At 41.9% G+C, this 13429-nt stretch overlaps 1 protein-coding gene across 11 annotated transcripts in view; it reads left to right on the top strand.

Moving 5' to 3' along the window:
• Nucleotides 1–13429, top strand: part of LOC147159687 (adhesion G protein-coupled receptor L3) — a 108697-nt gene that overhangs the window by 76878 nt on the left and 18390 nt on the right. For all 11 annotated transcript variants that reach the window (XM_086058805.1, XM_086058801.1, XM_086058800.1 and 8 more), the window contains 6 exons: nucleotides 1486–1669; nucleotides 3738–3860; nucleotides 5361–5566; nucleotides 5758–5934; nucleotides 9302–9511; nucleotides 10252–10472. In XM_086058805.1, the coding sequence (XP_085914931.1) occupies nucleotides 1486–1669; nucleotides 3738–3860; nucleotides 5361–5566; nucleotides 5758–5934; nucleotides 9302–9511; nucleotides 10252–10472 (1121 nt within the window). The remainder of the gene's footprint in view (nucleotides 1–1485; nucleotides 1670–3737; nucleotides 3861–5360; nucleotides 5567–5757; nucleotides 5935–9301; nucleotides 9512–10251; nucleotides 10473–13429) is intronic.

The raw sequence follows: 13429 nt of genomic DNA, 5'->3' as shown, positions 1-13429 counted from the left end.
AATGGGACTATAATAGCATAATACCGTTTTGATTATTATTATTATTTTTTGTTAAGAATAAAGGATTCCTTTACAGTAAATTCCTCATCGGCCTCTTTTATGCCCGGTTGCCTATTATAAGCTATTTTGTGATCTGATTGAATTGTACCCAAGGAGTATGCTGATATAAGAATCTCATTTAAATGAGGGCCTCTTTTCTAATAAATGCCTTGCCTCAAAAATATCCTGATATAAGAATCTACTTCAAGTTGAATGCTACCTTGTACAAACAGTTTATTTATGGTACAGGCAAAGTATACAATAGACTAATGAAAGACTAACAAAAAATGAGAACCTCTTCTTGAATAAACATTTTACCTATCTCAAATACACCTAATTGCTTATACGAGTATTTTTTTTGTCTGCCTTTATTTTTTTCAAATAAATTGTTACAAGAATGTAATTGAAAATGAATGCTTACTCTCAAATAAATGCCTGCTAGTCTTTGGTGAAAAAATATATTCTGGCTTCCATCCTTGACTGTTTTGATCGGCATTCATTTGAACGATTCTACTTATAACTTTTGACTTCATGACCATTTTCAGTTGTTTGACAAAGTGTCTTTCATAATGCACTGATTAAAAAAAAAAAATCCATTAAATGACTCATTTCCATATTATGTGTGAATAAAGTAGCTGATGAAGATGAGCAAACGCAATGCCATAATTCTTTCTTCCCAACATGTACAGTCAGTCGCCCCATTTGAATGAACAGCGTGCTCTGAACCAATTAGCATTCAATGCTCGAATATCGCCATTGGCATTTTTAAATCTTTAATGGCTCTTAATTTTTCATCTTGTCTTGCAAATGTTCCGGTTTGTTCCCTCGCTTTACCCACGACAGCATTGTTGTCGTCAGATTAAAGCGGAGCGTAATGGCCGCTCGCCTGCGTTAACGAGCAGCGGAGGCTCGAGCCGGATAGTTATGCCAGCAGTAAATAGCCGGTTCATCCGCTAGCTGCCGCGCCGCAACGCCGTGGCATTTCTCACACGAATGCTTTTTATGTCACGGGAATGTCGGCACGGAAGAAAATCCATCACGGCCATTAAAGACTCCCGCCGAGAGCCGCGTTTCGTAGGAACTCTTGCTTCTGTCTCCCGAGTGACCTTTGCCTCATTTACAGCTTTAATAACTGCGTTTGTTGTATGATAGTTAATGCAAAGCCAAGTGTGTATAATGAACCCCCACTGTCATGTTATACTGCCCCCGGTGGCCAATGTGGGCATGCCAGAAGGAGCAGCACAAATTAATTAATTGAAGCATTAATTCATGATTCTCCAATGTCTTTCCATCTATTTAAATAAGTTATTACTATATGTTCTTATTAAGCATGATATTATTGAATGAATTCAGTGTTCACTAGTATTTTTACTGGTAAAAAGACTTACTAAAAATAAATGCCATCTCATTAATAACGATCTTTCCTGAAATTCAAACTACTCGTAGGCCATGGTGGAGACGGTGAACAATCTGCTCCAGCCGCAAGCTCAGGCGGCGTGGCGCGAACTAAGCACGGGCGAGCAGCTGCGGGCCGCCACCACACTGCTGGACACGGTCGAACAGGGAGCCTTTGTACTTGCAGACAACTTGCTCAAGACCGACATCGTGCAGGAGAATACCGACAACATACGTGAGTATTTTAGTCTACATGTGCGGCATCTACTTCCAAAAAATAAACGCCTCCCTCCAAAAGTCACCTCCAATTAGCGTTATTGGTGTGAAATGAGTATTTTCTCAAATAATTGATGCCATGCCCCAATGAGTCTCCTGGTGCATCATCCACTTAAGCGAAATAGATGCTCCCTCATCATCATTTTTTGTTTTAACGAAGCTAAATATACTGCACAATATTCCCTCAAATAATTTACACAGTGTTCCGATTAGTCTCTAGATATGTCATCCATTTAAGGAGAATAAACGCCTACATTCCATTTTCATTATCAATTATGATGATGATGTTGAGGACTGATTTCCACAAATATTAATACCCCAATTATTTTCCAGATGCATCAAACACTTAAGGCAACTAAACTCCCCAAATAGACAATTCATATTATTGTTATTTGTGATTAGGTCTGATACAGTATACCATATTTCCTTCAATAATAGAACCCACATCCCCAAATAATCATACACTTCTGCCTCTTTTAGACAACCACCATTATCGCCATTTTTTATAAGGACAAGCAATTGACTGTATTTTCTCAACAAGTGGAGGTCGATAAGCACATCCACTTTTCATTATTGTGATAATAAGGACTGAGACACCGTATTTCCTCAAACACTGCAGTGTCCAAATTATTCGCCAGGTTCTTCACCCACTTATAATAGTAAATGCCTTCCTCAAATAGACACCTTAACTGTGTTTTTGAGGACCAATATACACTGAAAATATTTTCCTCAAATATTGAATATTGAATGTCACAAGTTGTGTCTTCCACTTCCACTCCATTCAAATAAATGCCTCTCTCCAATAGAATATTTTGTGATCTTTTCCATGGTGGAAATATGTTTCAACCTAGAATCTTCTAGCGAGGAAAATTAGCATCACCCTCCTCTCTGAGTTTTAAGCTCCCCCGCTACCATGGCAACCTAAAAATATAAAATATAGGTCTTGTGGCTCATAAGGAAGCGGCAGCGAGGCGAATTAATAAAATGGATTTTATTATATCCGCCGCACAATTCATCTGGGTATTAGGGCGAATCCAGGCTCGTTGCGAAGGTGAACAAGACGACAGCGGCTCAACCCGGGGGAGACTTTACAGCTCGCGGCGGTACACTTGTTAATTACGTGCCAGCGATATGTTTACTAGGCCTCGCCTTTCTTGTTTGCAATGTGCCGCACCTTCTATAACCAAAATAAGGTGGCCCTGCGACTTATCGATCTATTTTTGGGAAATGGCCGTCCTTTGTCTGTGCACTCATCTCGCCCACAGATTCTTGCAGATTAGCGTTTTTGCGCAGCCGTGAGGGTGCTTATACTTTTTAGAGTTGAAAAAAAAAAAATCTGAAACAAAGGCACAGATTCGAGGGAATTGTTAAGATGCTTTGCAGCGTAGAACTAGAGGCCATGCCCCAATTACACTGTAGCTGAATAACTGCCTCCCATTTTAATTATGATACAGTGATACCGTATTTCTTCAAATAATTGACTCCACACACGGTAGGTGCATTATTCACTAAAGCCTAGTAAACCCCGCTCTTAAATAGATGCCTCCTATGATCACTAATGGGTATAATGACCTAGATACAGTATTTCCTGACAAAAATGGATGCCATACTCAAATAAGTTACTCGGTGCATGATATCCTGAAGCAAAAATAAACGTCTCCCTCAAATTGATGCTTCCCGTTATCCATTGTGTTCTTGTACCACAACCATTTTACAGCATTTCCTCAAATAAAACAAACCTCGTCCCAATTAGTCACAAAGTGTGTCATCATTAGTGGTAATGATGACCAATATATGACATGATATATCCCCCCAAAGGGTCACTTGATCGATGATCTACTTAATCAAATAAACTTAGACCTCAAATAGACACCTCCGTGAATTATTGCTGGTTATAATGACATCCTCAAATAATTTATGCCATACTCCAAGTAGTACCTAGTTAGAAGCCCCTCATCATTATCGGCGGTAATGATGACCAATATCCTGTATTTCCTCAAATAATTGAGGCTTAATTGTGTGTGCAGAGTTGGAGGTTGCGCGGATGAGCACCGACGGGAATTTACCTGACCTGAAATTCCCCCAAACTGGTGGACAGGGCAGCTCCATCCACCTGTCGGCCAACACGCTAAAGCAGCATGGAAGAAATGGCAAGTACCTTTGGCCTGTTGTATCCGAGCCTATTGTGCTTTATTCCACTGTATCCTGCCCTATCAAGTTGTATCGCATGCGACTATTGTCCTGAATTGTAATCGGAATTGAATGTTGAATGTTAATTTGTCTCCTATGACTTCCTGTGTATCCTATCGTAGCCTATTCATATCATATCATATCATGTCCTGTCCTATTTCATCATGCCATGCCTGATCGGATCCAATCTTATCCAATCACATCTTGTGTATTTTGCAAAATATCGTATCTTTTCCTGTCCTACCAAATCTTATTTTACTGTATCTTACTATCCATACATCCTTTTTTTTTTTTTACTGCCTTTCCTCATTATGGTTGAGGAATTAACACCATGGACAACTACAGGGCACATATACATAGAGAAAAAACATTCACATTCACAATAGCTTGGGCAATTACGTATAGAAATAGCGTGGTATAATAGCAGGACAAGTTGTGCGATGCACCAACGCTCAACACTGCAGTCCTTCTATTTAGCCGCCTTCTAGTCCAATTAGACTTGAATGGACATGGAAGCACACAAATGGACTTGTGAAGTCCACATGCATCTAACGGTGTGCAAATGAGGTGCTTACATACAGCAAGAACAATGCCATTTTTAGAATGCATTCAATGCAAATGCAGTCGCCACTCAGCGGGATAAAAAAAAAAAAGTCCGCGTCTGTAGCCGTCGATCTCGCAGGGCGGCGGGATATATTTCCTGCCGCCATCCAGTGTTATATGACCCAAATTGTTTTCCTTTCATCTCGCTGAGCGATCGAAGTCGCGGCGGGGGGTAACTTTGCCGTTGAAAAGTGAGACGGAGGGAGGAGGTGGCGAGTGAATATGAATGAGCGCGGGAGGAGATGATCAACAAGGAAAATGGCTCTCTTTGTCATCAGAGCCAATGTATGAGTGGTCGCCGCAACGTGCAATTTCAAGTAATTGTTTGTTGATGTGAGGATGGTTTTATTTATTTTTTTGTCACCATACAGAATTGCCTGTTACGCTGGTCTTATTGTGAGCAGTTTAACCCCTCGTCTCTTTAGATTCTTGGTGTTAACGTGTCCTTTCACGGATACGAGTAGGAATCACAATGAGGTCATGTTTCACACTGTTGTTCAACATCTGTTGTCCATGCATTCTTACTCAAAATGTACTTTGCAAAAAGTGGTGCACAAAGTTCAAATTGAATTGGTCTTGTTTTGTCTTTTGATATTGCTTTATGATTAACTGTTTTACTGACATCAGTTTTTGCATTTGTCAAATGGAATCCAACCGTTCACTACGAATATATATATATATGTCACGGACAACTTTCAACCGGTAGTCGCTCAGGAGGGTCTCACCCAGTTCATCTGTGTATATCAAGTTTGTAAGCCACTCTAGAAACTGACAGTTCCCTGTAAATGGCAACGTTGAAGTGTGGGATTAAAAGTAAACTCTGTTCTGAGTTGACATTGTTCTCGGTCGTATCACAGGCGAAATCCGCATCGCTTTCGTGCTCTACAAGCACATCGGCTTGTACTTGTCCACGGAGAACGCCAGCATGAAGTTGGGCAGTGCCGCCATGGCAACCAATTATTCCGTCATCGTCAACTCGCCGGTGATCACGGCCGCCATCAATAAGGACGCCAATAAAGTCTACCTCTCCGACCCGGTCATCTTCACCATCAGACACCTACAGGTACGTGTAGAAGAAGAACTGAATTGCTTTTCAAATGTATGTTTTACTTATTAAATGTTAAACAATACATTTATTATTACAGTAGAACAATTATTATGTCGAGGTGTTAACCTTTAAAACGCAACACAACAGGAGGCTTCAGCATTTTGACGTCAAACGTCATCTTCACATGCCCGCTCTGACTCCCACAGCAATCCGAGGAGAACTTTAACCCGAACTGTTCGTTCTGGAGCTACTCCAAGCGCACCATGACCGGCTACTGGTCCACGCAGGACTGCCGCTTGCTGGGCAACAACAGGACGCACACCACCTGCTCCTGCACCCACCTCACCAACTTTGCCGTCCTCATGGCCCACGTGGACGTCAAGGTAGGACTTTTGGAAAGCGCTGCCATCCGTCAGTTGCTGCTTCATAACCTCAGATCAGTCACGCCTTGTTTATTTATCAGAAAACAGAATGGAAAACTATATCGATCCTCATTGTAACCATAATGGAGGGAGGCGCTTGCGAACCAAAGCATTCTGTGTGCAAAGTGTGGCACGATGAAAAGGAAGTAATCTTTTATAGCTCAAAGACTCGCTCTCAGCATGAAGCCAATCCAATTGGCAACGCGTAAATCTGCCTGTACGGGCTTGAAATACAGCCAGGAGTCGTGTGACTCAGGCCGCCGATTTATGACGGGCGGAACAGCTGTCGGGATGGCATCCGTGTTCCGAACAGACTTTGCGCACCTTTTGCCGTCCTCACCCTATTGTCATCGCCGCCTTCAACGTACGTGCAAACAAAGGCAACCTTGACTGTCCTTTGGCGTCGTCGCCTCGCTCCAACGCCGCCGCGGTGGAGGTACTCCGGTGATGACAGTGATGGATGCTCCCCAAATATCACCCTCTCCATCATCCACTGGGATGTGCCACTGATTTAGACTTACTGGTTCGTCGAGAACGGTGGCACTTAGCGTGCCTCCCCCTGGGCTTATCCTGCCTGCTCTATGTTTCTTGAGAGTCAATTTCAAAGAGCAGTGGTTACAAATGGTCACAAATGGAGCGTTTGAATTTCAAAAGTGGCCATATTAGAGGGGTTTTAACTGGAGGCTTTTCAAAGCAGCGCCAAGTGAAAAAAGAAGGACGCTTCCACTGTACGACTTGTTGTTTGACATTTATACCATATTCCTAACATAGTGGCCATGTGCATCAGCAGCTGAAAAATTAACTCCTCCCTCAAATAGACACCATGCATAATTGGTTCTAATGAGAACCAAGGGACCATATTTAATAGTGTCTGTCCTTTGAATAGACATAATTCCCCAAGTAGTCACCACGTGCGTCATCCATTGAAAAATAAATGCCTCCCTTCAATATAGACCCCAATTAGTGTTATCAATCATATTAATCCAGTAACGCGTGTGCCCTGACATAAAATAGAAGCACAAGCCACTGAAGAAAAAACACCTCCATGAAATAGTGGCTGCGCTTAGTTATACTTGGGTATTTACTTAAGTAGTTGCCATTGACAATTAATCACCAAATGTCTCAAAAACAAACACCTCCCTCCAATTGACAACGTCCATTATATTTAATGAGAACAGTAAAGCATATTTTCTCTGATGCACAGCTATCGTCACAAGTGTGGCATTTCAATTGCAGAGGCTCTCTTTTTGTGGGGTTTAAAAAAAAGGGTTTAAAAAAAGAGGGATGTTCAAGGTAGTGTCGGCTGAAAAAGGAAACTTCCACCACATGGTTTGTTGTTTGACATTCACCCAATGCCCGTGGACCTCTTCAAGAAATGCAGAATGTTAAAAAGCTTTAAATCCCACGGCCAAATGTGATTATTTATCACCAATTTCAAACATCTCGCCGCGCTTCCGTCTCGAGGCTCGGCGACGGGACGTCTCAAGGTTATCGCCGTTGGCGTCACATCAAAAGCACTCGCGTCGCGCAAGCCGAAAAACTATCGTTCCAAAAGGAAGAGACATGTAATCTGGAAGACACAGTTATGTTTACGTGGGATTTGTTTACGCAGCCATGAGGGAAAGACAATTAGAGTAAATACGGGATTCGCAATCGGGAAAAAGTTTTTTTTTTTCGAAGGACAGCAGAAGGATGCCTACTTACAACTAAAATGGCTGACTTTCTGTGCGTTTTTGTTCACAGCTTCCTAAAACGTTTTGGTGTCTTCTTGTGACTGAGATTCCAGCCAAAATTAATGTTAAGATGTTTTTTTGTTTTTTTTGTTTTTTGGTTGGTTGATTGGTTGGTTGGGGGGGATTTTAAATGGCGCTACTGAGCCAAAATGGCTGTTTCATACCAAAATGGCTGACTTCCTTAGAGATTTTTTTTGGGTCTATCCATGGCCGACATGCTTACTATATATCTTATTTTGTTCTAACTGACTTTGTCGGTTTGTTTGTTTTTTGAGGTAGTTTCTAGGAAAGTATCCTTTACAAATGGCAGATGTCTTGTGTCTTTTTGCACATGTGTTTTTGAGACATTTTCATCCATCCTACAAGACAGACATGCCCAAAAACGTCCGTGTTGTTGAGTGTACATACAGTATACAATATATTTCCCAAAGTAGCATTGGGGCTTGTGTGACATTGAGTGAATGCCAAAAAAATGACAGCCACCCGCTTTCAAGACCCCTCTATGGACTCCCATCATGGAGGCTTTTTTGCGTGAGGTGAGGTGCAGATTGCATCATTTGGCACCCCGCCCCAACCCCTTCTCCCTCCCAGCAGAGTCATAGTGGCTCGCGGCCATCATCCACCTCCAAGAATAAAGAAATCGTTTCACAGTAAATCCATCACCGAGGTGTAGATACACTCACTGCCCTTCACTGTGTTTCTGCAGCAGCCTTCCCCCTGTGCATTCTTCTTTTTTTTCTTCATTCGATTGAAGGTGAGAGTGTGATGGATAGAGCTTGTACACCTCGCTAGGCCCGGAGACCTCGGGCTCCTCGCTCTCACAATGCTATGAAGCTTGCGTCGCCCAACGCATCAGCCTTGCACCCACAGAGCGTGGCGACACTAACAGCTTTCTGCTGCAAGCCAGTGTTTATTAAGGGCGAGGCATCAAACTTTGCCGTGATAGTCTGCTCACATGCATTGATGTCTTTCCAGCATTTGTGTTGAAATTTGCTAGCAAAGGGACAAAATCTGGAGTAGTAGTTTGCTCTCTTTTGAAGACTTTTTCCTTTCTTAAATCAATGCCCAGCAGCCTGAAAAAGAGGACTCACCCTCTGGGAAATTAAGGCGCCTCAAAAGCTGACCGGAGTATTTGGAAGCAGTAATTATGTTTAGTTAATAAATCAAGACGTCACTCCCTTAAGCTTCATACATGGGAACAATCTTTTTAAAAATATTTTGGCATCTGTCTTAGCATCATGATAGCAGATGATGCAGCATCCAGATGGGAAATACTCAGGCAATCTCTGCATGGCTTTTAAAAAATATTTTTAAAGAGATTTATGCATGGTAGCATATATTAGAATCATCTGCCACGCCACCAAAATTTATCAGGGTACTTTTTCATTTCACATATTTGCAAGTTGAGTTAATAAAGAGATAAACAACGTTTCTGACACCATTGGATCATTAATCATGCCCCAGGTCGAATCGACGAAGAATATTATTGCGAGAAAACCTCAAAACAGGAAGAGGTTTTTTTTTTTAATGTTTTTTTAAATGTTTTTTTTTAATTACTTTTTTTAATTTATTACTTTTTTTGTTCTCTATACCAGAACACGGACCCAGTTCACGACATTCTTCTGGATGTCATCACTTGGGTGGGCATCCTCCTTTCGCTGGTGTGCCTGCTGGTCAGCCTCTTCACCTTCTGCTTCTTCCGCGGCCTCCAAAGCGACCGCAACACCATCCACAAGAATTTGTGCATCTGCCTTTTCATCGCAGAGTCCCTCTTCCTTGTCGGCATCAATCGGGCCGACCAGCCGGTAAGACTCGGCGTCCTTCAAATAGCTTGCTATTTATTCACGTCTATTTTAGATAAATGTTTTATTTTCCTGTGAGAGAAATGACATGAAATTAAATTACATATAGCTTAGTGTTAATAATAATAATAATCAAAATAATGTTTTTATTTGTTAAGTTTTTTATTCCTAATTAGTGTGAAAAGAAAAGTGATTTTAAAACTTTTGATAACGTTATCTTTTTTCTTTTTTTTTATCAAATATTTTAGGGTGTGATCGGTGAGCCCCTTGTGTCATTTCTGTACCTTAAAGGATGTATATTTTGCATTCAAAGGAAACATTTTTACCTTCCATAAGATTTTATGGGTGCGATTCATGGCTCTCTCACGGAGCACAATTAATGTCCACTCAAGCCTTTACACATTTAATTGAATCAATTTCAGGGACAAAATAAGCTAGTAATGTTCAACTGCGCACATAATTAGTAAACGCTGTGTACGCATTATATAATGTTAGAGACGGGGCGCCGATTTTAGCATTCCACCTTAACTGCTCCCTTAACCAGTGGCGGGCATTCACTACCTGAGTTTTTAGTTGGGACTTCAAATTGATTGTCCAGTCGCTATTATAATAACTATTAATACTATGCAAAACCACAAATGCAACAGCAGGTAACCATATATCATCTGGAGCAGCACACAAATCAGCATTTATTTAATTGTGTGACAAAAACAAAATGTACATTTTTCCCTGCCCTATTCCAGATCGCGTGCGCCGTCTTTGCCGCCCTGCTGCACTTTTTCTTCCTGGCGGCATTCACGTGGATGTTCCTGGAGGGTGTGCAGCTCTACATCCTGCTGGTGGAAGTTTTTGAGAGCGAGCACTCACGTCGACGCTACTTCTACATGGTTGGCTACGGGGTCCCGGCACTCGTTGTGGCCGTCTCGGCCGCGGTGGACTACCGCAGTTACGGCACGGACAGAGCGTGAGTAGAACATATAAAATTGATACCTGACTCAAATAGACAAATAAATACGTACGTCGTCCACATGATTAAATCACATTTTTGTTTATGAGGACCGGTATCAACAATTTCCTACAAATAGACGCTGCACCCCAATTAGTTGGCAGGTGTAGCTTTTATTGAACAAAAATAAACGCCCTATTTTCATAAAATAATGAGGACCGATTTTTTTTTTCTTACCCTGCGCCCCATTTATTCAACAGGTGTGGTTCTTCTTAAGAAAAATAAATGTCTCCTTTTATTTTTTGTAATCAAGACCTATATTTCTTCCAAACAAAAAAAAACAATTAGTGGACTGCTTTAGTTATTTCCTCAAATAATAGAAACTATGTCCCATTTAGTCTCTAGGTACATCATCTACTTAATACAAATTAATGCCTCCCTCAAATAGAGACCTCCCTTTTCTCTTATGAAGACCAATGCAACCTATTTTCTCTAATTAATGCCACACCAAAATTATTCACCAGTTCATCTTATATATAAGAAAATTATCTGATTATCATTTAAAATGAGGACTTGTATACCGTATTTTCTCAAATAATTGGCACGCTCTCAATTAGTGTCCCACGCTCTCAATTAGTGTCCAGGTGAGTTATCCATTTAAAATAAATAGATGCTTCCCTCAAATAGACACTTCCCTTATCTCTTGTACCCTATTTTCTCAAATTAACGCCATAGCAACATTATTTGCCAGGTATAGTATGCCATCTGTGTAGCACAAATAAATGCCTCCCTCAAATAAACTCTTCCTCCTATTGCTTATAATGACAATCAACATACCCTATTCCCTGTGATAGGTGGCATGCAGTTAGCGTCCTGCTAATGGCACACACAAGCTGGCAAGTTTTGAGCCTCAGTTGGTGGTGACGGATGGCGGTGATTGCTTGCCACCCTCACGTGAATAATTAACGCCCGCCACCGGCGGAACAATTACACCAGGCTGTTGAGGGATGAGGGGAGGTTTTGAATGACTTGTTACCTTCACTAAAGAATAGCCTTTGTCGCTTCGCTTCAGATTGGTGATGTGGAACTCTTTAGTAAAAAGCCCCCGGGCAGGAGCCACGCGGTTTTCTCCCCAGTTCCTCAAGGCATACGCGTTGGAAAAAGTAGCACGTTGAGTGAGAAACTTGGGAGAGAAACTTGATGCTCTCCAAAAGTCAAAGACAAACTGGTGGAGGCTGAAGATGATGACATGCCTGCAGCTCCTGCCGCCCACCAAGTCGTTAAATCTGTCTGTGATCTGAGGAAGGAGGCAAAAATGAACAACACAACCTTCTGCATGATATATAACGGAGGTGCACGCGGTGGCGCGCTTTGAAGAGCTGCCAGCGCATCTTTTTGTTTGCGCCTTCTCCTCTTCGTTACGCCGTCCGTGTGTGTTTTTCTCTGGGCCCTCGTCTCAGGGAGAGGCATCAAGCCCTGTCACTTCTGATAAAGTAGTCTCTCTCGTTTTCAAAGCGCCGTCGAGCCTTTAGGAGACAAAATGCCGAACCTGCGTAAACACGTTGTTTGCACGACTCTCAAATTCATCGGCTGTTTTCCTGTAGAAATCCGTAGTGCCGCCTCTTCCGTGGGAACTGAGCCTATAGTCGGGGCTCTATTTCTTCAACTCACTGTCCAGTTTGAGTCCTGACCTTGATCCCACGTCAACATCTTCAGTGACCAAAGCTACTAATGTCTAAGATTGATTCCCAGACAAGTCCTTTGACCAAGAATAATAAGGGTTGTGGCCCGCCCATCTGGGTTAAGTTGCTTTTAACCACTTGCCTTATCCTACCCTCACCTGTCATCTGACAGAGAAAATGAATAGAAGTTGTGCTTTGGTTTGTTTGCCCAACTTCAGTCAGTCATCTTCAACAAAGAACAGAATTCTTGCTTTGCTTGATTGAAATCATTTTAATATAATTGCTTCTGGTGAAATGCTGATAAGTTTCTGGCCTTGGACTGGTCCCCAGTAGGGTGCACGTAATCAGACAAGCATTCCCAACCAGGGTCAATGAGCGGAAATTGAGCCTCACTATCCCAACTATAAACATTAGGGTTAATTTTTATACAGGTCTCTTGACTGAGGACGTTAACTGTTCCCTGGGACGTGCGAAGGAAGTCATTTTCCACTCACCAAAAATGGAGGTGTCTATCTGCGGCAAGCAGAGGAGATTAGACAATTAATAATTCAACCACAAGCCATGAGTCACATTCCATCTCCGTGCATCTGTCAGCTCTCTGCGTCTTATTTTTGTGCTTCTTGTACTTCTTCTTCAATCTTCTTCCTCTTCTTCTTCTTGTTCCCTGTTATGAGGTAGGAGGTCAGGGGGCCGTGCGGCTTCATTATTGTCGTAATTGCGGCGCCTACACAGAGTTGTCGGAGCTTGTAAGACGCTTTGTCGCCGGGGTTTAACGGGCGCGCGCGGGTCCGGGTCGAGGTCGAACCAATTCCTTTGGAGTGATACAGTCGGGATTCAATTTGGGACTAATTGAATCGTCCATAAATTATCATCTGTGACGGTAATTTGCTACCTTAACCCGGCAAATTGAAAGCAAATCAGGCTGAGCTTTGGTCTTCATCAGCCTTTATGTTGGTCCTTTGGCCATTTTTTCGCTTTGTCGGCCAATTCAATAAACCTTAGTGCCTACGAAAGAGGCAGACTGTACACCAGGGGTCCCTAAAAAAATAAAAATGTTCTGCAGGGGAGACATTTTGCCAAAGATGCCCTCCTAATCCTAACACCAATTAAATAAGAATTTGTTTTGGTTTGTTTGTTTTTAATTTACCTTTTAAGAGGTATTTTACAAGATCAGTCTTTTTGATATCACAAATTCATCATGAATTTTGATATCACATGAAAGTCCCTGTTTTTTCTTTAGATATCTTTACCTGCTTAGCTTGTGTGATCTATATAGCATGTTTCCAAAACACA

This window comes from Leptonotus elevatus, chromosome 17, assembly GCF_054856555.1.
Source record: "Leptonotus elevatus isolate MCC_2025b chromosome 17, RoL_Lele_1.0, whole genome shotgun sequence".
Taxonomy (NCBI): domain Eukaryota; kingdom Metazoa; phylum Chordata; class Actinopteri; order Syngnathiformes; family Syngnathidae; genus Leptonotus; species Leptonotus elevatus.
This window is presented reverse-complemented; position numbering and strand designations above follow the sequence as displayed.